General features: G+C 40.9%; 1 protein-coding gene across 1 annotated transcript in view; it reads left to right on the top strand.

The window, feature by feature from the left end:
- The window catches only part of LOC126402854 (latent-transforming growth factor beta-binding protein 2), a 74,532-nt gene that overhangs the window by 36,117 nt on the left and 16,369 nt on the right, over window positions 1-22,046 (top strand). Inside the window, exons 6-25 of the mRNA XM_050065176.1 lie at window positions 952-1,230; window positions 1,495-1,571; window positions 1,650-1,826; window positions 4,442-4,544; window positions 7,948-8,016; window positions 8,872-8,994; window positions 12,052-12,228; window positions 14,276-14,413; window positions 15,635-16,156; window positions 16,279-16,452; window positions 17,053-17,184; window positions 18,083-18,208; window positions 18,298-18,411; window positions 18,769-18,888; window positions 19,348-19,461; window positions 19,894-20,013; window positions 20,101-20,220; window positions 20,558-20,677; window positions 20,834-20,959; window positions 21,131-21,256. Of these exons, the coding sequence (XP_049921133.1) occupies window positions 952-1,230; window positions 1,495-1,571; window positions 1,650-1,826; window positions 4,442-4,544; window positions 7,948-8,016; window positions 8,872-8,994; window positions 12,052-12,228; window positions 14,276-14,413; window positions 15,635-16,156; window positions 16,279-16,452; window positions 17,053-17,184; window positions 18,083-18,208; window positions 18,298-18,411; window positions 18,769-18,888; window positions 19,348-19,461; window positions 19,894-20,013; window positions 20,101-20,220; window positions 20,558-20,677; window positions 20,834-20,959; window positions 21,131-21,256 (3,057 nt within the window). The remainder of the gene's footprint in view (window positions 1-951; window positions 1,231-1,494; window positions 1,572-1,649; window positions 1,827-4,441; window positions 4,545-7,947; window positions 8,017-8,871; window positions 8,995-12,051; window positions 12,229-14,275; window positions 14,414-15,634; window positions 16,157-16,278; window positions 16,453-17,052; window positions 17,185-18,082; window positions 18,209-18,297; window positions 18,412-18,768; window positions 18,889-19,347; window positions 19,462-19,893; window positions 20,014-20,100; window positions 20,221-20,557; window positions 20,678-20,833; window positions 20,960-21,130; window positions 21,257-22,046) is intronic.

Raw genomic sequence — 22,046 nt, 5'->3', positions numbered from 1 at the left:
AAAGCATCAGTGTAACAACCGGAGAGTAAACAGTAGAGAGTGTTGCGAAACAGACAGCGAGTGTTTCCAGGCCGACAGTAAACATGATGGATGTGTGTTAGTGTTGCCCTTAGACCTGTGTGTGTGTGTGTGTGTGTGTGTGTTTACGCCTGGTACTAACTGGTAAGAATGTGAATTTTGATTTTAGCATTTGACTGTGAGCATGTTAACCTTTAGCGCCCGACTGACACACTTTATTCAAAATTAGATCTAAAAGTTGCTACAACACTTCGGTACAGTATTTGAGTAAATGCATAGGTGCAGATTTTAGCCGGGGGGGGGGGGGGGGGGGGTCACTTTATCAGTGACCTTTGACATCTAAATGTGACACGCTAGGTATCCTCCTGCATCACTTTATCAGTGACCTTTGACATCTAAATGTGACACACTAGGTATCCTCCTGCATCCGTTGTTGAACTTCCAGGACATGCATTGTGTCTTTTCAAAATACACTTCCATTTACACGGATAGTGAACACCAGGCTCCCTGGTGAAAGTCCCATCTAGCACCCCTCCCACAGCTGGCAGAGCGTCATACCTCGGTGAAAGGTGCCTTTTTGTTCTGGTGTCTGACGCCAAAATGGAAATGAGAACGGCTGGTCTCCCTCAGTGTTTAGAACTGTGCATTTGAGCTCTACTCCCGATAAAAAACAGAGGACTTATATTTCAACGAACTGCTAGGATGTGACTCAAAGATGCGAGAAGAAAGTGGGAGCATCTTTGAAAGTATCTGCATAAAACAGAAAGAAGAAGGAGCAACTATGCACGGTTGAAGCAGGACGTACAGTACCATGACATTTCCACCATACATTTATGCAGAAAAGGAACAAATCAGTGCATACAAATTCACCAGAATGACTCAAACATATAAACCATTAAACAAAGATGTCTGTCTTTGTTGTGTCTCCTGCAGTCCTCTGTCCTCTGCTCTGTAAGAACGGAGGCATCTGCCTGCAGAAGGACCGCTGTCTCTGCCCGCCAAACTTCACTGGGAAGTTTTGCCAGATCCCTGTTGCCCCCACAGCCGTCGATGCAGCTGCATCTGTATCTGCATCTGCATCCGCCTCCTCCACCTCCACCAATGAGATCGTCAAACCTGCGCTGCTCTCTGCCATGGCAGCCAATCAGGAGCTGACCCAGTCTGAGTTCCTGCTGCCCCTGGGACAACACCAGGAGACGGGAAGGGCTGGTGGTGAGTCTGAACTCCGGCTCAAATGTTCCTGTGGTTGTTTGGATTGAAACACAGAGAAACTTGAACATGCAAAGTGTTTTTTCTTTGTTTATTTATTAGTGAAAAAGTGTCATCAATCTGAACGTCTGATGCTCAGAAAGAAAATCAACTGTTATTTTATTAAGCAAAATCTCAGTGCTGTGGTAGCGTCTGAAACATTATTATCATGTTAAAAGTTTGTGTGTGTGTGTGTGTGTGTGTGTGTGTGTGTGTCTGTATGTGCAGCTCCCGGCCCATCCATGGTGAAGGTCAGAGTGCAGCACCCCCCTGAGGCCAGCGTGAAGATCCACCAAGTGCGGAAGGTAACAAAAACAAACAGCACTATAGTTTTACATTGACAGTGTTTCATATGGTCAGTTTTCCTCTTCCTCTGGTTCCAGGTGTCTGGATTCAGCCCCACACTGCGGACTCTCTCCTCCTTGTCCTCGGGGTCAGCGGGGGCTCCGGCTCCGGCTCCAGCAGGTGGGGGGGTCCAGGCCCAAACAGTGAGAGGGGACGGCGCCTTCACCCAGCACTCTGGGTTCAAGTACTGCTTCAGAGATGTTAAAGACGGACAGGTGAGAAGGAGCGGGAGGACTCACATTTGGTTCCAACATCTGTTCTCTGTTCAGGAAGCCAGAGTAAAGTCAAGCCAGCGCCCCCTAGAGGCTATGAATACTGCATTTTGGTGGCATAATCCCAGCCAGAAACGCAGCGATGACTCTGTAAAAAACATTCCGCATTTTGTGGCACTGCCCTGGCTGGAAAACCAGCGACGGGGTAATACAAAAAAACAAACAAACAAACAAAAAAATGTTGGAAACACAGTGATGAGGAAAAAAACCCAAAACAACCAGCACGAAATTTTCTTGAAAATATAATGACAATGTGCAGGTAGTACTGAGGATGGCGCCAGAGAACGGGTCCCAAAAATCATCAGTATTCATGCTTTTGGGGATTAATTCCAAATCTGGTAATTATTTTTCCAAAATATTTTTGAGCTAAATATCGTTCACCAAAATTATACATATGCCAGCCAGCAAGCTTCTGTCAGTGTTGGACTGAAGAACATCTCACCCAGCCAGACCTCTGTGCTGTCAGCTCGTAGTTTTGCAACATACCTGTGATAACTTTAGTGACCCTGAAAGTATTTACAAAGACTTGATGACAATGCATCAAATAGTTGTTGAGATAAATTTAGCCTGTGTTGGACCAACACTTCCATCCTCAGACTCATGCCAGTAAAAATAGTTCTGTGTCACAGAATTAAGGCTAAGCAAGGTACTAGAGATGTCTCTCTCCCTAGCAACATTTTCCAGCTCCTGCTGGGGGACCCCGAGTTGTTCCCAGGTCAGATGAGATATGTGATCCTTCCAGTGTGTTCTGGGTCTGCCCTTGGGCCTCCTACTTGCTGGAAGTACCTGGAAAACTTCTAATGGGAGGCACAGAGGAGGATCCTGATCAGATGCCTGAACCACTTCAACTCCCTCTCGATGCAAAGGAGCAGCGGCTCTACTCCGAGCTCCCTCCAGATGTCTGAGCTCCTCACCCTATCTCTAAGGCTGAGCCCAGACACTCTACAGAGGAAACTTATTTCAGCAGCTTAGACCTGCAACCTCATTTTTTCAGTCACTACCCAGAGCTCGTGACCATAAGTGAGGGTTGGGATATAGATGGACCAGTGAATTGAAAGCTTTGCCTTCTGGCTCAGCTCCCTCTCAACCATGACAGTGCAGTACACCATCCGCATTACTGCTGACATCGACTCAAACCGCCGATCCATCTCACACACCATTTCACCCTCACTCGAGAACAAGACCCAGAGATACTTGAACTCCTTTGCTTGGGGCAGTAACTCTCTCCCAACCCAGAGGGGGCAATCCACCCATTGCCAGCAGAGAACCAGACTCAGACTTGGAGGTGCTTACTCTCATCCTGACCGCTTCACACTCAGCTGCAAACCGCCCCAGTGCATGCTGGAGGTCACGGTGTGATGAAGCCAACAGGACCACATCATCTGCTAAGATGCAATTCTGAGTTCCCCAAACTGGACCCCATCCTCATCCAGCTGCTCCTTGAGATTCTGTCCATGAAAACCACAAACAGCATTGGTGACGAGGGACATCCTGGCGGAGGCCAACGCCCACGAGAGCACATTTGACTTTATGCTGAGTGAACGGCCGACGGACCAGATGTCTCGAAGCAACGAACTGGCTACCCTGTATCACCTCAGTACCCCTCGAAGGACTCCTCAGGAGACACAGTCGAAAGCCTTCTCCACGTGAATATCCAAAGTAACTTTAGTTTTTGAGACAAAGTGTTGACTCTGATGGTAACAAGAATTAACACTTCAAATATGTTTTAATTAAATAAAACATGTCTGTCTGATGGCGACTGGTTTACCGGCATGTAATAAAATATATTTGTTTTTAATGAGCTTAAATTAGTTAAATGTCGAGTGAGCAGCGTGTTCTTTGTGAGATAATTTAATTTTTTTATGATAGTGCAGTATGAAGCCTTTTATGGTGAAAGTAAATGAGTGATTTATAGTTTATGATCCTGTAATGAGTTGTAACTACTAACTGAAGCCTGAGAAAAACTCCTCTCTGGTTCACATTAGCTCTCTGGCTGCAGACTCTCAGCGTGTTCGCACTTCTCTGTTTTCTGATAGAAAATCCCTGCTCGGCCATATTTCATGCCGATAATGAAACGCAGCTTTTGTTTCGGCTGCTGTAACTGCTGTCGCTCAGTCCTGATGTCCAGCAGACTCCTCAAACTGCAAGAAACTACTGAAACATCGGAACTTTCCTGTTCGGCGACGTACGACGTGCATCAGAATACCTGCACCTGTCGTTTTTTCTGGCTGTGTGCACAACACTGCTTTATGGGTAGTAAAGTTAGCTGGTTTGACCCAGACTGACACATCTCAACAACTATTATTGGATGGATTGTGATGAGATGTGGTTCAGCATTCATGTTCCCCTCAAGATGAATTATAACAACTTTGGTGATCCTCTGACTTTTCATCTAGCGCCATCATCAGGTCAACATTTGAACCAGATACATGTAGAACTAATGAGAATCACTTCAGCTGTCTTATCTTTAACTTTATCACTTCTAATTGTGTATATACAGTACAGTTAACATGTGTTTGTGTGTGTGTGTGTGTGTGTGTGTGTGTGTGTGTGTGCAGTGCAGCTCTCCTCTACCCGGTCTGAGGAGCAAGGAAATGTGCTGCAGAGGGATCGGGAAGGCCTGGGGCATCTCTGATTGTGTCCTCTGTCCTGAGAATACAGGTACACACACACACACACACTCACACTCACACACACACACACACACACACATCAAGTACAAGCAATGGTGGAAAGAAAGTACATTTACGTAAGTGCTGCACTGAGGTACAATTTTAAGGCACTTGCACTTTACTGGCATATTTCCATTTTCTTTTCTTTTTTTATTTTATTTTGTTTCCATTGAGAGATACAGGTTCAGATTATTAAAACAAACTGTGTTTGTTCCTGATTGATTGTAGTAGTAAAATATCAGACAAATATTTGTAAGATGTTCATAATAGTGTCTGTAAAACATTCAAAAAATATTAGTAAAATATACCTAAAAATATTTGAAAGAAATGACAGAAAAAAAAATCAGATAAGAATTAGTGAAATAATTATAATGATATATCTGAAACATCATATTTGAATCATCAGAATAACAGTAAAGCTATGCTGAAAAATTTGTCAAATATCAAAAAATTATCAGTACTGTCACAAAAATATCTAAAAGATATGTTAGGAAAATGTTTTTTAAAATTAGTAAAATATCATAAAAATTGTAAAATATCGATAATAATATCTGGAAAGCATCCAAAAAATATATTAGTAAAATATCCAAAAAAATATTATTAAAGTAGCAGTAAAAAATTGAAAAATATCAGATAAAAATTAGCAAAATATCCATAATGAAATTTGTAAAACATTCTTAAAATAATAATAAAATAACCTTACAATTTTAGTAAAATATCCCCATTTTTCAAAAAAATAAAATAAAACAGCAGAAAATTACAAATATATCTTAAAATTAAAAAGTTAAATATCAGAAAAATATCAGTAAAGTATGTTTAAAATATCAGTTAAACATGGGAACAATATTAATAAAATATATTGTAAACAAATATTAGTAAATTATCCAAAAAAAAAGTAAAATAATGTAAAGAAATCTGAAAAAAAACCATTAGTCAAATATCTAAAGAAGGGCGGCACGGTGGTGTGGTGGTTAGCACTGTTGCCTCACAGCAAGAGGGTTGCCGGCACGGTGGTGTGGTGGTTAGCACTGTTGCCTCACAGCAAGAGGGTTGCCGGTTCGATCCCGGGAGTGGGAGCCCTTCTGTGTGGAGTTTGCATGTTCTCCCCGTGTCAGCGTGGGTTCTCTCCGGGCATCCCGGCTTCCTCCCACAGTCCAAAGACATGCAGATTGGGGATTAGGTTAATTGATAACTCTAAATTGTCCGTAGGTGTGAATGTGAGCGTGAATGGTTGTTTGTCTCTATGTGTCAGCCCTGTGATAGTCTGGCGACCTGTCCAGGGTGTACCCTGCCTCTTGCCCGATGTCAGCTGGGATAGGCTCCAGCCCCCCCGCGACCCTTAAGAGGATGAAGCGGTTAGAAGATGAATGAATGATGAAATATCTAAAGAATTATTAGTGAACTTCTAATTGAAATACTTCTGTAGATAAGTACAATTTTCACTTTATTTCTTTTCATTCTTTTTTCTGTATTTGCTTTACTTGTTTCATTTTATGCTACTTTATACTTCTACTTCACTACATCTCAGAGGTAAATATTGTACTTTTCCCTGCACTACATTTTTCTGACATCTTAATATTGTCACCTGCTATACCATTCATCTGCTGGTATTTCTTGACTATTTGCACAATTGTTTTGTGATGTATGGTGGGAAGTGTCTTGTGACTTTGTTTATAATGTAACTTAATGTTGGAGGAGCCAAAGACAATTTTCCACTAAAGTGGACAATAAAGTTAATCTAATCTAATCTAATCTAAGTGACTTTACAGATTATTAATACAAAACATAAATCAACTAATAGATGATGATGTATTATTACAGATTAATCTACCCAGCAGTATAAAAAGCCATTAAAATGAGCTCCAGCTTCACCAGCTGCAGCATTTAAGTGATGAAAATAATATATGTTAGTCTGAAATGGACCATTCTGCAGAGTGAGTACTTTTACTTTTCATACTTTCAGGAATATTTTTGTTGCCAAGACTTCAAAGGTAAATTTCCAAAGCAGGACATTAACTTGTAGCAGAGTATTATAACTGTGTGGTATTCGTACTTTTATGTAAGTTAAGAGTCTGCTGAATACAAATACCTCAAACTATCAGTACCTGAGTAAAAGTACTCTCATGCACAGGATCTAAAGTTGACTTTGTTCAAAGTGTTCAAAGTACTGACACTGTTTTCCAAAAATACCACACTGTGATACTGATGTTGAGAGATTTGACCAAAAATAACAGAGCGCTGCCAACTTCCAACACACACACACACACACACACACACACACACAGCACAAACACTGAGACACACACTGAGATATTTCTCCTTCTCTTACTGTGAAGGTCTGATACTTTATGACTGAAATATTTTGGAAATATTCCAACAGGAGCTGCTTACATAACTATCTGACATTATCACACACACACACACACACACACACATGCACACACGCACGCACATACACACACACACACACAGTCAGTCAGTAATGATGCTTCCTCCATGTTCTTGCAGAGCTGACTAACAGTAAAGGAATGTTGCTCTGTGGGACTGTAGGACTTTAACACACACAAATCAAACATCTGCACGTGTGAGTGTGTGTGCATGTGTGTGTACAGACACATAGGGAAATTGTGTTAGCTCACTTGCTGGGCGTCCAACTTCACATCAGTCTGTCAAATCAGGGAGAATGACGCAATACACCTTTAAAACCAAGCAGAGAGAGTCGAAGGAAAAAGAAAACAAGAAGCAAAGGAGAAACACACACACACACACACTACTCTGGTGTTTCTGTTAAAACGTCTAAAAGATCAACAGAGTCTGGTCTTTGAGTTGTGTGTTTCTACAGCCTGATGTATCTTCTTCCTCAGTTGTTCTTAATAATTCACTTTATGTCACTGGATGACATGTTCCTCCATCACCATGAACACACACACACACACACACACACAGGGGTTGTCACAATACTAGAATTTCTTACTTGATACCGATACCCAGAAAAATACTCAATATTTAAACAGTAAACTTACTGTAAGATATCAATGACTACAATATTTTTAGGTTCTTTCAGACACAAATAATTGGTAGGACTGATAACCTTGGCTGCCTAGCTCGCACGTTAACGTTAGTCATCTTATTATGACTAAGCTAACCCTTAGCTTAATGATAGCATAACAGACGGCTAACGTGGCTGTCGGCTGATGACCAATAATAAAACAGCTAATGTTAATGTGTGCCACAGGCCAGGTTAACATTTATGCAGTGCCGGCCCGTGGCATAGGCAGTGAAGACAGTGTATACATAAACATATATTATATAGACAGGAAGTCAGTCAGTTTTTGTTGTTATTAATTAGTATTAATTAGTAATTGATTGTTAACTATCATCATCATCATCAGCTCAAGGCAACAACAGCTGTCCCGCTGGTTTTGAACGAGCCAACGGAACGCATGGAACACACTGTGTCGGTGAGTTTCACACACGCACACACCCACACACAGAAAGTAGGTCAGAGGTCACAGTATCTCAGGTAGCAGAGCAGGTCGTCAACAGATCGTTGGCAGATTAATATATATATGTATATGTATATGTATCGATAGATAGATAGGTAGATTTGTTTAACTGTTACAGTGATAAAGTACAATAGACATTAGACAATAGATTACCTATTCAGCCTTTCAGTGCAGTAAAGTATAAAAAAGTATTTTGTCCTCATAAATTGATGCTCCAAATAGCTCTCAATGACAATCAAACATTATTTTAATTTTAACTTTCATTTATCACTTTTTATTTATTACAATAACACAGTCAAATGTAGTTTCTTACAGTTGCATCCCCCATGCTGTTTTCTGTCTCAATGATCTGTGACCTCACTTTGGCTGTTCTACCTGTTGTTGTTTACATGTCTAGCAGCCAACATTGTGATATGTTGTTCCATTTACAGCACTGGTTATCCGTATTTGGTAATCTTGGAAATTATTTATCTGGATCAGGGTGATTTAATCCAATGTTGCTTTAAAAAAAATGGTATAAAAGTAAGTTGGATTAGCTGATCCTGGATAGCAAAACATGGGATCTCAAAATCAGGATCATTCTGATCCAGATTAATGTTTTTTTTCAACAAACCTGGATGTGATGTTTTTTTGGTGAGAAGCTGGGACTGAAGTTTCCTTTCAGTGTGAGAAAGTGTGTCCTTGTCCACTCATGTATCCCATATTCATATACATTTGTGTGTCTGTGTGCATGTGTGGGTGTGCGCACATATTAATTTGTGTGGTTGTGTGTGTGAATGTGTGGTTGTGTGTGTGGTAATGTGTGTGTAGATGTGAATGAGTGCCTCCATCCGGGGCTGTGTGAGAATGGGCTCTGTGTGAACACCAGGGGGAGCTATAGCTGTGTGTGTAGGGCGGGGTTCATCCTCGACGCCACACATGGAATCTGCATCTGTGAGTAACACACACACAAACACACACACAAAGCCGCCGGCTTGGGAATGACATCAGGAATAATGCAGACTCCAGGTCCGAACTTCCTAAATCCATCTGAGCTCATAGTATCTCTAAAATCTGGACGACTGTTGATATTCAAAAGAAACATCTGAGCACCCAGTACTGGCTGATTTCTATTCAAATATAAACAAACTCCGTGAGGAACCCCCCCTGATTTAAAAAAATGTTAAAGCTAAATACTGAGACATTTTATAGTGTAAAGATCATGTTTGCTCTGTAAAGGACAAACTCTTGTTCTGTCAGATGCGTCTGGTCCCCCTCAGCTTTGGGCGGATTTCCATTGGCCTTTAAGATGAAGACTGTGGAGTGACGAGGCATTTTCTGGTGTGACTTGGAGTTGGTTGACTGGGGCACAACTTTTTTAGATCCATCTGCGTCTCTGAAGGATTTTGCTCCTGATTCCATTTATCTGCTGCTGTTGATGATTTGTTTGACAGATCAGCTTGTTTTTCTTCCCATTCCCATTTTCTAAGAGCTGGTAAATCCTGATGATTTTTCGTAACTTTTTGTCAAAGTCAATCCTAGATCAATCTCGGAGCCCATTGGCAAGCAACAAGAAAACAGCATGTTTGAAGAATAGCGACCCACCAATGTAACTAAGTACATTTACTCATGCACATTACTTGAGTACAAAGTTGAGATTCATGTTCTTTACTTTACATTGTGTTTTTCCAAAAGTCAGCAGAGTTCATGAATCTCTTTGTTCTCCTGAAGGTCAACAGACGTCTTTGTGTGAAAGTCAGTGAGTCTCGTTGTTCCATCGAAAGTCAATGGGTTCTTTGTTCTGTTCAAAGTCAGAAGAACTCTTTGTTCTGCTAAAATTCAGTGAAATGTGGGTGAAGTTTGGTGCTCAGATGGGTTTTGTGAAGCCAGACTGGTGTTCTGCTTATTCCGACCGGCATTTGCTGAAGAGGAGGAGGAGGTAGAGGAGGAGGAGGAGTGGGTTTGCTGCAGGATGCTGGTAATCAACGCTCTAATCAAAGCTGATTTATTAAACCTGACAACATCTTGTCTCTCTGTTGCTTCCAAACTGGCTGGAAATGCTCATGGAGGGGTGTGTATTATATATATCTATGTGTGTGTGTGTGTGTGTGTGTGTGTGTGTGTGTGTGTGTTTGGTCATTGACGGTCAGGTGTGTTTCTGTGTCTTTTGTGATGGATATTTGTTGGTTTTTCTCTCCTCTTTGTCAAAATTTGTCTCCTAGAAATTACAAAATGTGCTTTATTCTCAAATTGTCAAAGTATGTAAATGGTTATCACTAAAACTGCACTCTTTCAATATTTAACTGAGATCATGATCTTCCTCTAACTCTGACTGTGAAGTTTAACCAGGTTTGAGTTGTTTAAGGTTGATATTGAAAGAAAACTAATGTGTTCAGCGGATAGGATTTGTACAAACATTTTGCGACAAGGCAAAAATACCTTTATCAAAATTGTTATTCCTTTTGATTTCCCAGAAAAAACAAATGTAATTTGGTACTAACTTTAGAGAAAATAAGAACATGCTCTGAAATAAAAGCTCCATTTAAACCAAATTATTTTTGGAAACTTTTTTTCCCCCATTAAAATTACATACTCTCCTGTTAACACTCACTTGTTTGCGTGTTTGGCTGACTCCATGGTTACTTAAGCAGTTAATTGGAATTAATCAATTGGATTCATACCAGTGTAACATTATGGTAATAAATTACAGTACGAGTTCTGTCCAGGAAAACATCCTAGGAAAAATATGAGGAACTTGTTAAGAGATTACAGACCTGGAAAAGCAACCCAATCAGCAGAAAAATATTGGCATTGTACTTTTCTGCAAGTCATTTGTTATAAGTTGCAAATATGTTAAACTTTACATTTCAACAATGCTGTGGTTAACATGTGGTTAGGTTTAGGTACAAAAACCACTTGATTAGTAATAGATCATGTTTTGGCTTAATATATGATTTTGGGGGCATAATCTCTGCTGGAAAAGCAGTGATGTCTCCGTAACAAAGACCGCTTTTTGTGCCTAAAAAGCTGCTGGAAACACAGCAATGACTCGGTAAAAAACGGCTGGTGTTGTTCTTTGTTGGCCCCGAAGAGTGGTCTGCAGCTTGGCAGAAGTGTTACCTCTGTATCACGCCATCCACCATCCCCTTCACTTCCTGATGACGGTCAGCTCATATACTACTTCACTTTGGAAACGTTGATATGATACATATGCAACGTGCAAATGCATCTGGAACGTACAATGCCAACATTTTCCTCTGGCGACTGGGTTGCCAAAACATTTCCTATTGATATTAATAAAAAAATGTCATAATTTTCTTTTGCAGATTTAGAGTTTTATGAATGTAATTTCTAGGAGACAGGGTTGCTCTGTCCGTCCAGGCTGGCCTGATCAAACTCTGGACTCTGATCTTTATTTGGCTGTTTGTTTGAGATTGTGCTCAGTTGTTTGTTGCTCGTCCTCTCAATGAGGAAAACTGTCCGACTGTCTGTCTGTCTTTTTCCTTTTTGTTTTCAAATAGATGATTACCAGGCCCCCCGAAAGACTTGTTTCAGCTGACCTCCAGAGACTCGTGATATTTGATGATAGACCAAACATTAAAATCTGAACTGATATCAAACAGGATGTCATCTACTCTCAGCTTGATGACTTGATATTCAGACACATGCAGACCCTGGATTCTTAACTTATGTGAAAAGTTTAAACACCTATACTTTTTGCTTCATGGACAAATTCTCTGTGTCTGTTCTTGCATAATTGTTCTTGCTCCTCATATCCAATCAAGTCACCGGGAAGTTTGTATGGCTGTGATGTCGGAGCTTGCTTGATTTGTGTCGAGTCTCCATTGGGGCTGTTTGAATGTTGACTCTAATGGAACAGCATGTACTGATTCTGCATGCAGTGCTCTAGTGGTGCCTCCGGCTTGAAGTCTGTTTAAACTCCCAGACCAGCTTTGTGTCCAGTCCTTTGTGTAACGTGTCCCCTTTCCTCCTTCCATGTGTCCTCTGCAGCCCAGAGTGTGATATCAGAGGAGAAAGGTCAGTGTCACCGGGTCCTGGGTTTCGGCCAGGGTCCGTCCTCCTGCTCCCTACCCATCCTCAGGAACATCACCAAGCAGATCTGCTGCTGCAGCCGAGTTGGCAAAGCCTGGGGACCCAACTGCCAGAGGTGTCCTTACTTTGGTTCAGGTTGGTTACCAGCGACCTGCTTCCTCTGGCTGCTAACCATTTACATGCTAATCAGCTAATAACATTATTATAACCTTTATTGAAAGGGGGAAGGATGCTCTGATTATGGGCACATATATAACAATAGAAGCACACGCAAGTCACGGTATATATAAACAAGTCATACCACAAACAAGACAAGGACCTCAACATAAGGGTCAACATCTGTTCCAAGAAAGAACACACATTCAAGCTGCACTTAGTCAGTCAAAAGGAATTTAAATTGATTCAAAGGGATGAGCTAATTTTCTAGTTTTACAAGCTTCTGCAGATTGTTCCACTTTGTAGAGCATCATATTTAAGAGCCAGTTTCCCAGTTTCAGTTTTACCATGATGATTTTCAAAGGCCATATAGTCGAGGGACCTAGTGCAGTGTGAATTTGATCTGTAGTTAAAAAGATATGTAAGATACTCTGGTAGTTTGCAAAGATGTGCTTTGTAAACAAATATAATATAAAGCAGTGCCGCTCTCTTTTCACTGCCAACACCACCACTTAACTGTCTTTAAACAAGGATGCGTTCTAAAGCCATCCTCAGTTATGAACCTAAGAGCGGAATGATAGACTGTTGTATTTAAAATGGCATCATCTGCATATAGATTAATTGTACTGCTTTTAATTTTAACACCTAATTCATTTATAGAAATTGTAAATATAAGTAGTCCCAGAATATAACCTAGTGGCACACCTTTGTTAACAATCATAAAGCTGGATTGATTGCCATCAGCCACAACAGCTTGTGTTCTAACACTGTCATTTACAGGTACATAATTTGTCATCAGTTCCAATTTGATGATCTACAATAACAAAAGCCCTATCAGTGAAAACGGGGACCGCATGATGCCATAGCCTGCCACAATAACATATCGGTGCTAACCAGACAAAAGGTTAATTTCTTCTACAGACTGCAGATGATGTTTCTTCTGTGGAACAGTTAAAACTCCAGCAAAGAGTTATGAGAAATACTTCACTTTACTGTTGTGACTTTCTCAGTAAAATTGGCAACTTTCAGAGGTCCAGTGTGTAGGAATTAGGGGAATATATTGGCATAAACTCAACTTAATATTCATATCTATGTTTTCATTACTTTATAATAACCTGAAACTCAGAATCGTTGTGTTTTTGTTACCTTAGATTAAGCTATTCCTATCTTCATATGCTTTGTACATGGGAGAAGCTCCAGTTGGTTGCAGTCTGCAACCTCACCACTAGATGCCACTAAGTCCCACACATGAGAACTTTAACACTGTGTTTTCCAAATAAGAGCCTATCCACAAAGTTTGTGACTTTTTATCAATTTTAGCAGCGCGGCTCTAGAGATGTTGATGTTGTGATGATGATGTTCTATCAGCCAGTCCAGACTGAAATATCTCATCAGCTATTGGATAGATAGCCATAATATTTGGCATAGATATTCATGATCCTCAGGGGATGAATCTTACCAACTTTGGTGATCTTCTGACTTTTCCATAAGGTCAAAATTAGCCAGTACTTTAATTTATGACCAAGTATGTGCAGAACTAATAACATTCAATGATTGTAATGATCAGCCTCAGTTGTTCTTTGTGTTTACTGCTGATTAGCTAATGTTCTAACACGCTAAACTAAGATAGTGAAAGTGGTGAATGTTACACCTGCATGCTAGCATTGCCACTGTGAGCATGTAAGCATTCGAGTGCAGCCTTGCAGAGCTGCTAGCATGACTGTAGACTCTCATTTTACTTTTAATTTTTATTTTAGAATGCGTATACATGTATTAAAATCATTACACCTATTATCACATCACATCACACCTATTAAATTAGTGTGTAATATTGTCTAGCTGATTTTACAGCGGCCTTAAGGTACTTTAACAGGTTTTGTAAAGCAGCAACTGTATAAATTCATTTCTGTAACAGAAAACCAGTGTGAGCATTGGAGAACGGTCAGTTTCAATGGTCTTTTTGGGAAGACAAGACAAAGTGTTGGAGTAGTGGTATTGACTCTTCTCTGCCTCCTTCCTCCTCCAGTGGCTTTTAAGGAGATCTGTCCGGCTGGTCCTGGTTACCATTACTCAGCTTCGGCCCTGCAGTTCAACCAGAGAGTCAACGAGCACCTGGGGAGCCGAGGAGTTCAGCTGGTCACCCACAGCAACCAGGATAACCAGGGTACCTCATTTAGATCGACCTAGAACTTATTGTATGTCGGCTAAATATCACCTATATATTTAAGGTTTTCATGTTATCATTTCATTTTATGGTGGAGTTTGCATGGCCCTGCAATCTTGGTAGTGGGTCGGCCTGGACTGAAATATCTCAACAACTATTGGATGGATTGGCATGAAATTTTGTACATGAATCTTGTAGACATTGTGAATCCTCCTGACTTTCCATCTAGTGCTACCAGCACAATGTTTCACCTAACAGCAACAAACAGAAAGGAGCTTTTTCAGGTACCCCCTGGTTCCTGCAGAGAAAGTGATTTATTCTCCCATTAATTGATGGAGGGACATGACACTCTCTTGAATGAATCATCAGAACAAAAGATTAACAACAGTGTTAGAAAATATCTGATTCTTTGATGAAAAGTCAAAGGCAACACATTAACAGATTGCAGAAAAGCCGAATAACTTAAAGCCTGAATGCAGCAGCGATGATAATAAAGCTACTGCTGTGTGACAGAGTGATGGAGAGAGAGAAACAGAAAGAGGGGAAGAGAAGGTGTAAGTTGGATTATTGCACAATGGTGATCTAAGTTAATAACTTAATAACTCAGAGCGCTGCTTTGTCACTAATTCACCTGCCCAACCGAGACCTGTGATATTTTCAAACAAGCTTACTTGACCCGTGTGCTGTTGATCAACCTGCACATCATTGCAGCATTTAGAGCCCACCACCAAACTGACAGATTCATTAGAAACAACGTGTAAATAATCTAAGCTGGTGGTCAGAACATGAACCTTTATGACTGTGACATTGTCTGCCACATTTTGCTCACACTAGCCACTAAAAGCTAACTGTCATGCTGCACAAAGAGAGGTTGTATCAACAAAACGTATGGGTGCATTGGTCTGAAGAAGGCTGCAGTTTTCTGCTCATCAGTTCTACATGTTATTTTTGTTAGGAAAAAGGTGTTATATTTCTTCTGCCAAAACTTCTGTTGAAACATTTTATTTTGAATGGATACTTCTTTGCTTAAATTTGCACCAAGTCTTTCTTTGTCTCTTTTTCTTTGAGCCACTATACATGCAGCCTCTAAAATTCACCTTTTGACTCTGTTTTTTACATGAAAGCTAAAATAGATTTATGTGTGCTCTAGTTGCAAATTGAGCACCCAGAGGACACAAACCATTCACGCATCAATTTTTTGTCCACACCTCCGTCCACCAGGTCCTGGTTCTGGGACCAGTAGCAGCGGAGCCTCCAGGTCTCAGCAGATACCCTCTTCTTCTGGAGCAAGTACTTCGCTGAGTTCTTCTTCAGGTGTCGGGTCCAGTACTGGATCAGCTGGTACCAGCATAGCCCACATCAGACCCAGTCTACCCCAGCCTCAACCCAGACCCCAGCCCCACCCTCTACCTCAGCTTCGACCTCAGCCTCGGCCCCAGCCTCCATCTCAGCCTCGGCCTCAGCCTCAGCCCCAACCTCCATCTCAGCCTCGACCTCAGCCCCAACCTCCATCTCAGCCTCGACCTCAGCCTCAGCCCCTGCCTCCATCTCAGCCTCGACCTCAGCCTCGGCCAGCTGACTCTTCCCCCTCCAGGCCGGTGCAGCCTGGCGGCACCGGCACCACGGCCTCCCAGGACAAACCCCAGACTCCCAGCAGACCTGGGACCCAACAGAACCAGCCCGATCCTGCCCTGTCATTCACAACACAACAAAGAACCCAGCCTCCACCCACCAGGACTCAAGGTAACAGAGGCTCCAAGAGCGAAATACTGCTTTGTTTAATAAGAGTCAGTTCTGTTACAGTGTCTTGAATGCAGTACATTTAATGACATGACCTCAGTCAGATGAGTCCCCTCTGTCTTCAGCAGGTGGTCAGTCCTCCTCGGTATCCCGGCCAGATCAGCCAGCAGCCAGAGGGGACTCTCTCCCCGCTCCTGCCCAGCCACAGAGCCCTGAGCATGGGTCGACTTCCAGCAGAGACCTCCCTTTGCAGAGCAGACCAGCTGTCAGCCCAACGACCCGACCAGCCCGAGTCCAGCGTGAGTACCAGCAGACTCAAAGCACAGCCTCAGACCACACAGAGTACATGTGTTTATGTATCAGTGTCTGAAGATGAGCATGCATACAGTGGTGGCATTCAGACCACAGGTCTCCACCACAGTTCTGTTTTCCGATATTATTGAACACTGCAAAGCCGTGAGCACGCCTGAATCTGTGTTCACTTAGTGGAGACATACCAAACACACACCTGTTGTCCACGTGTAAACAATTTCCACCGGAGTTTGCTGCCAACTAAAATCTGACTCTGAACTAAGAATCAGACATGTAGTGGGAAAGCTTCAGCCCCAGAAGTCCCAGTTTTATGTCTGTAAATAAAAAAATTCACATCAAAGTGTTAAATTCCTGCAACAGCTTTGTTAGAAATACGAGATTGTGTTGTTAACCTTAATCAGACATCATGTTCACAAGCATTATACTAACGTAACCAAATCACAGCACTGGAGGCAATTACATCATCAGTTACTGCAAAAACAAATTCCATAAAACGAGACAAACAATGAAACTAAAGATCCCAATAAAAAAGACCGTGTGTGTGTGTGTGTGTGTGTGTGTGTGTGTGTGTGTGTGCGCCCACGCAGCAGTGCGAGGTGTGTGTGAGAGCAAACCAGGTGTGTGTGGGCGGGGACGCTGTGTGGACCAGCCAGGTGGAAAACACACGTGTGTGTGTGATCAGGGATACCAGCCCAACTCTCAGCGCACATACTGCCAAGGTGAGAACTATTATTAGATTATTATTGATTTTATTTGACTTTTTTCAGGGGAGGACATTTTGCCAAATTTTCTGCTATTTTACAAATAATTTTCAGATATTTGACCAACATTCTCTGGCATTTTTTTTAAATAATGTTTTTGACATTTTACTAAAAGTATGACAGATACTCTATGAGGGTTTTTAAAAAAATATATATTTCATTAATAATTTTCTGATATTTTACTGTCTTTTCATATATTGACTGATTTTTTTAAATATTTTACTTTTTCAGTATTTTAATTTAATTTCTTCTGAGTATTTTATTCATGTTTTATGGATATGTAAATGCATTGTTTTGGTATCCTTTACTAATATTTTTGTGACATTTACTATTTTTTTTTGCATATTTTACAGATTTTTTTAGAATATGTTGCACATTTTTGTCTGATATTTTAGTAACATTTTTAAATACATTTTACTCATGTCAAGGGGATGTTTTCCTAATATTTTTGAGGATTTTTTACTTGTATTTTGGGAATCCTTGACAGATATCTTTGGAATATTCTATTTTTGGTTTTTTGAAAAATTCAGATTTTTTTACTCATTTTTTGTGAATCCTTTACTGATGTTTTTTTTTTATTAAAGTTCTTTTTGGATATCTTACTAATATCTTAGGGGTATTTTACTATATTTTACAGGATGGGGTTATACATAAGGTAATGCGCATTCAAGCTCAGGTTTCCGCCGGGTAGCTCATCAAATTTGTCCAAACATCTGAAACATTTCTTTTGGAGCACAAACATGTATTTATAATAATTTGATAAAGCTCCATCCATGTGAGACAGCTAGAATTATTCACTGGTGTGTCATATTTTTTTAATAATGTTTTGTGTGTGTGTGTGTGTGTGTGTGTGTAGATGTGAATGAGTGTATCCAGTCTCCAGCTGTGTGTTCAGTGGGAGAGTGTATGAACACCATGGGAAGCTACAGGTGTGTGTGTCCGCCAGGATACAGGAGCAGCAGCCAGCAGACTAGCTGTCAAGGTAACGGCCACTTCCTGTTGTGTCTTTATTTGTTCAGGTTGTTTGTGTTTCTTCTTCTTCTTCTAACTAAAAGACTGTCACTTCCTCAGACATCGATGAGTGTCTGCAGAATCCCTGCACCAACGGTCGCTGTGACAACACGCCGGGCAGCTACAAGTGTGTCTGTCGCCTTGGCTACAGGCTCATCGGCAACATCTGCACAGGTAACCAAAAGACTCATGATTTCAAAATTCAGATGTTGATAAAAAAAGACAGACGTTAGAATAGTTTAATTGTTATAATAATCTAGGACCATCCTGTACAATGAGCGCTTTCACTTATGCTACATTAAGCAGTAACAATTTTGTACTTTTGCTTAAGTCAAATCTTGAATTTAAGAATTTGAGTCAAGTAAAAATAGCAAGACCACTATGAGTACTTCCTTCACCCCTGACTCTAAGTATGTTTTGTTGATAATACTTTAATGTGGTATTGCTGCTTTTACTGAAGTAAAACATCGTAACAGTATTTGTTTCACCACTGGATCAGCTGTGTCAGAAATGTGTGTGTGTGTGTTTCAGATATGGACGAGTGTGAGGATGCTCTGCAGTGTCCAGGTCAGGAGTGCATCAACAGTCAGGGCTCGTACCGCTGCGTGTCCTGTCAGCCCGGATACAGACTGGTCAACAGGCTCTGCACAGGTACACACACCTGTTGGTAAAATTACAACTCGCAATACCACAAAGTATAAATACTCTGGTACAAGTGAAAGAGTAATTATAGTTGCCAGATAAATGTTGTACAGTTAAAAGTACTAGGTATTTTTCTAATGTTTTACAGATAATATTTGGGATACTTAACTTTTTGTCTAATATTTACTAATATTTATCCGCTTTTTTGTTAATGTCTTTTCAAAAGCTTACTCATAATTTTGGGATTCTTTACCAGTATTATTTGGATGATATTTTAAATTTCAAATACCAGGAATATGTAACTTGTGTTGAGTGCAAAGAGGCGAGAGTGACACTAGTGAGGGTTTTATTACCACACAGCACACTTTACTTTATCACAACCAATGTCAGTGATTTGAGACTATCAGATTTATTGATTCAATTAATGAAATCTGAGTCTCATCATTCTGTCATGATGACTATTTGCAGACATCGACGAATGTCGCCAGGCTCTCTGCTCCAATGGTCGCTGTGAAAACACACCAGGAAGCTACCGCTGTGTCTGTCGTCATGGTTACAAGCTCCAGAACAATACCTGCACAGGTATAGTGAGGAAGGGGTGAAAGAAGTACTCAGACTAAACAAATGAGATATATCATGTTCATTTTTGCATATTTTACTGATTATTTTTTTATTACAATTTTATACTTAAAATTCTCAACTTTTTGGCTCATGTTTTTGCGTATTTTGGTAATATTTTTCAGATAATTTACAAATATTTTTTTTGCATATTTTACTGATATTTTTCATATACTTTTCAAACATTTTTCTGATATTTTCACATTTTTTACAGATAATTTTTCTTATTTTTTGATTTTTCTTTCCTTTTTTTTAGTAGTGTTTTATGCTTCAGGTCTTTTTGACAAGCTAACTGGCTGTTGCTTCATATTTAGAGTGACATCAATCTGAACATTGTCAAATGTGAAACTATTCCCTTAATGACATATTAGCGTGTGTGTCTGTGTGTGTGTGCAGACATAGATGAGTGTGCAGAGCCGTCTCAGTGTCCTGGTCAGATGTGTGTGAACACTGTGGGATCGTACCGCTGTGTGTCCTGTCGACCAGGATACACACTCACCAACAGACAGTGTACAGGTACACACACAGACACACGCACACACACAGCACTTTGAATCCCCTCGTCGTTGAACTGTGCTGAACAGATACACTACTGTTTTGCAGATGTAAATGAGTGTGAGAACAGCGAGTCTTGTCCTGGTCAGCGGTGTGTGAACACTGAAGGGTCTTACAGCTGTGTGGACTGTCAGCAGGGATACCACAGCGTCAATGGAGTGTGTGTAGGTCAGTGCTGGAAGAAGTATTGTACTAATACCACACTGTGAAAATACTCAATTACAGGTAAAAGCCCTGCATTCAAAACCTTATTTGAGTAGAAGTATGATTTGTCCACTACTTTACTAATATTCTTCCTAAAACTTTACTTATATTTTCTGATATTTTAGTGATAGTTTTTGTGTATTTGATTAATACCTGTCATGTCATCCATATTTATATACAGTCTACGGTGGAAACACTGATTACATTGGGCTAAAGGAACCTTTTAAGATCTTGAATAGATAAAGACATTCATGCTTCCCAGAGGATGAATTGTAATGATTTTTTTGTATGTGTATGTCAGATGAGGACGAGTGTGTGCAGGCCTCTCAGTGTCCCGGTCAGCAGTGTGTGAACACTGTGGGATCGTACCGCTGTGTGTCCTGTCAGCCTGGATACAGCAGGAAGGACGGCTCCTGCCAAGGTAACACACAGACACAAACACACAATGTTTCCTGACCATCACTGACATAGTCTCAGTTTAGATCAGTGATCAAAGCTGAGCAAAACAATGTGTGCATTCAGGTGTTTTTAACCAATCAGTGACAAGTATTCAGACAGACCTCTCTCCTGTCTGCAGATGTAGATGAGTGTGCCAGCGCCGGGGCGTGCGAGGTAGAGCGGGTGTGCGTGAACACCATTGGCTCGTTCAGGTGTGACTGTCCGCCTGGGTACCGAACCTCCAGCCTGGGAAGACAGTGCAGAGGTAAGTGGAGTTCACTGCCTGACAGGAACGTCAAGAACATAATAAACCTCAGGCACACTTTGAAACATTTAATACATTTAACTGTTGTAATTATTGTTTGTTAAATGTGTGTTAAAGACATTAACCTGTGTGTATTTATATGTGTGTGTGTGCGTGTGTGCGTCCCCGCAGACATTAACGAGTGTTTGGAGGGAGATTTCTGTTTCCCTAGAGGAGAGTGTGCGAACTCACCGGGGTCCTACACATGTGTGTGCTCTCAGGGATTCACACTGAGTGACAACAGGACCGCCTGCATCGGTGAGTGAGTCACTGCCTGAGTGAATGCACGTAGTGCTGTTGTTGTTAACGTGGATCCAAACAAACACTGTGGAACTCTGGGGGATCATTTAATTTGCTTTATATCGCTCTGTAGTTTCTGCCTTTGAATCACAACAACACATGGAGGAATGTCAGTGTGACCGCCTCCTCAGAAGTTCTGTTCCAGTCAGAACCATAAATATATTCGAGGCTGTGTAGTCACACACAGCTGTTTATCATCCACACTGATCCACATCCTGCATGTCAGAGTCTCTGCAGGCAAACAGATGTGACTGTGGTTCTGCTGTTGGATGTTTGTGGTCCTGACTGAGATGTTTGTAGTTCCTTTGTTGGATGTTTGTGGTCCTGTTGTTGTATGTTGGGGTTCTGTTGTTGGATGTTTGTGGTCCTGTTGGAGATGTTTGTAGTTCCTTTGTTGGATGTTTGAGGTTCTGTTGCAGCCATTTACAGTTGGGTTGTTAGAGGTCTGCAGTTCTGTTGTTGTATGTTGAGGTCTTCTTGGATGTCTGTGGTTCTGTTGTTGTTTGTTGGGGTTCTGGTGTTGGATGTTTGAGGTTCCATTGTCAGATGTTTTTAGTTCTATTGCAGTCATTTAGAGTTGTGTTCTTGGACGTCTGCAGTTCTTTTTTTCTGTTGTTGGATGTTTTTGGTTCTATTGTTGGATGTTTTTAGTTCTGTTGTTTGATGTTTGTGGTTCTGTTGTTAGATGCTTATGGTTCTGTTGCAGATGTTTGTGGCTTGGTTGTTCGATGTCTGCAGTTCTGATGTT

This window comes from Epinephelus moara, chromosome 2 (genome assembly GCF_006386435.1).
Source record: "Epinephelus moara isolate mb chromosome 2, YSFRI_EMoa_1.0, whole genome shotgun sequence".
Taxonomy (NCBI): Eukaryota; Metazoa; Chordata; class Actinopteri; order Perciformes; family Serranidae; genus Epinephelus; species Epinephelus moara.
Note: the sequence above shows the minus strand (reverse complement) of the source record. Positions and strands in the feature narration are given on the sequence as shown.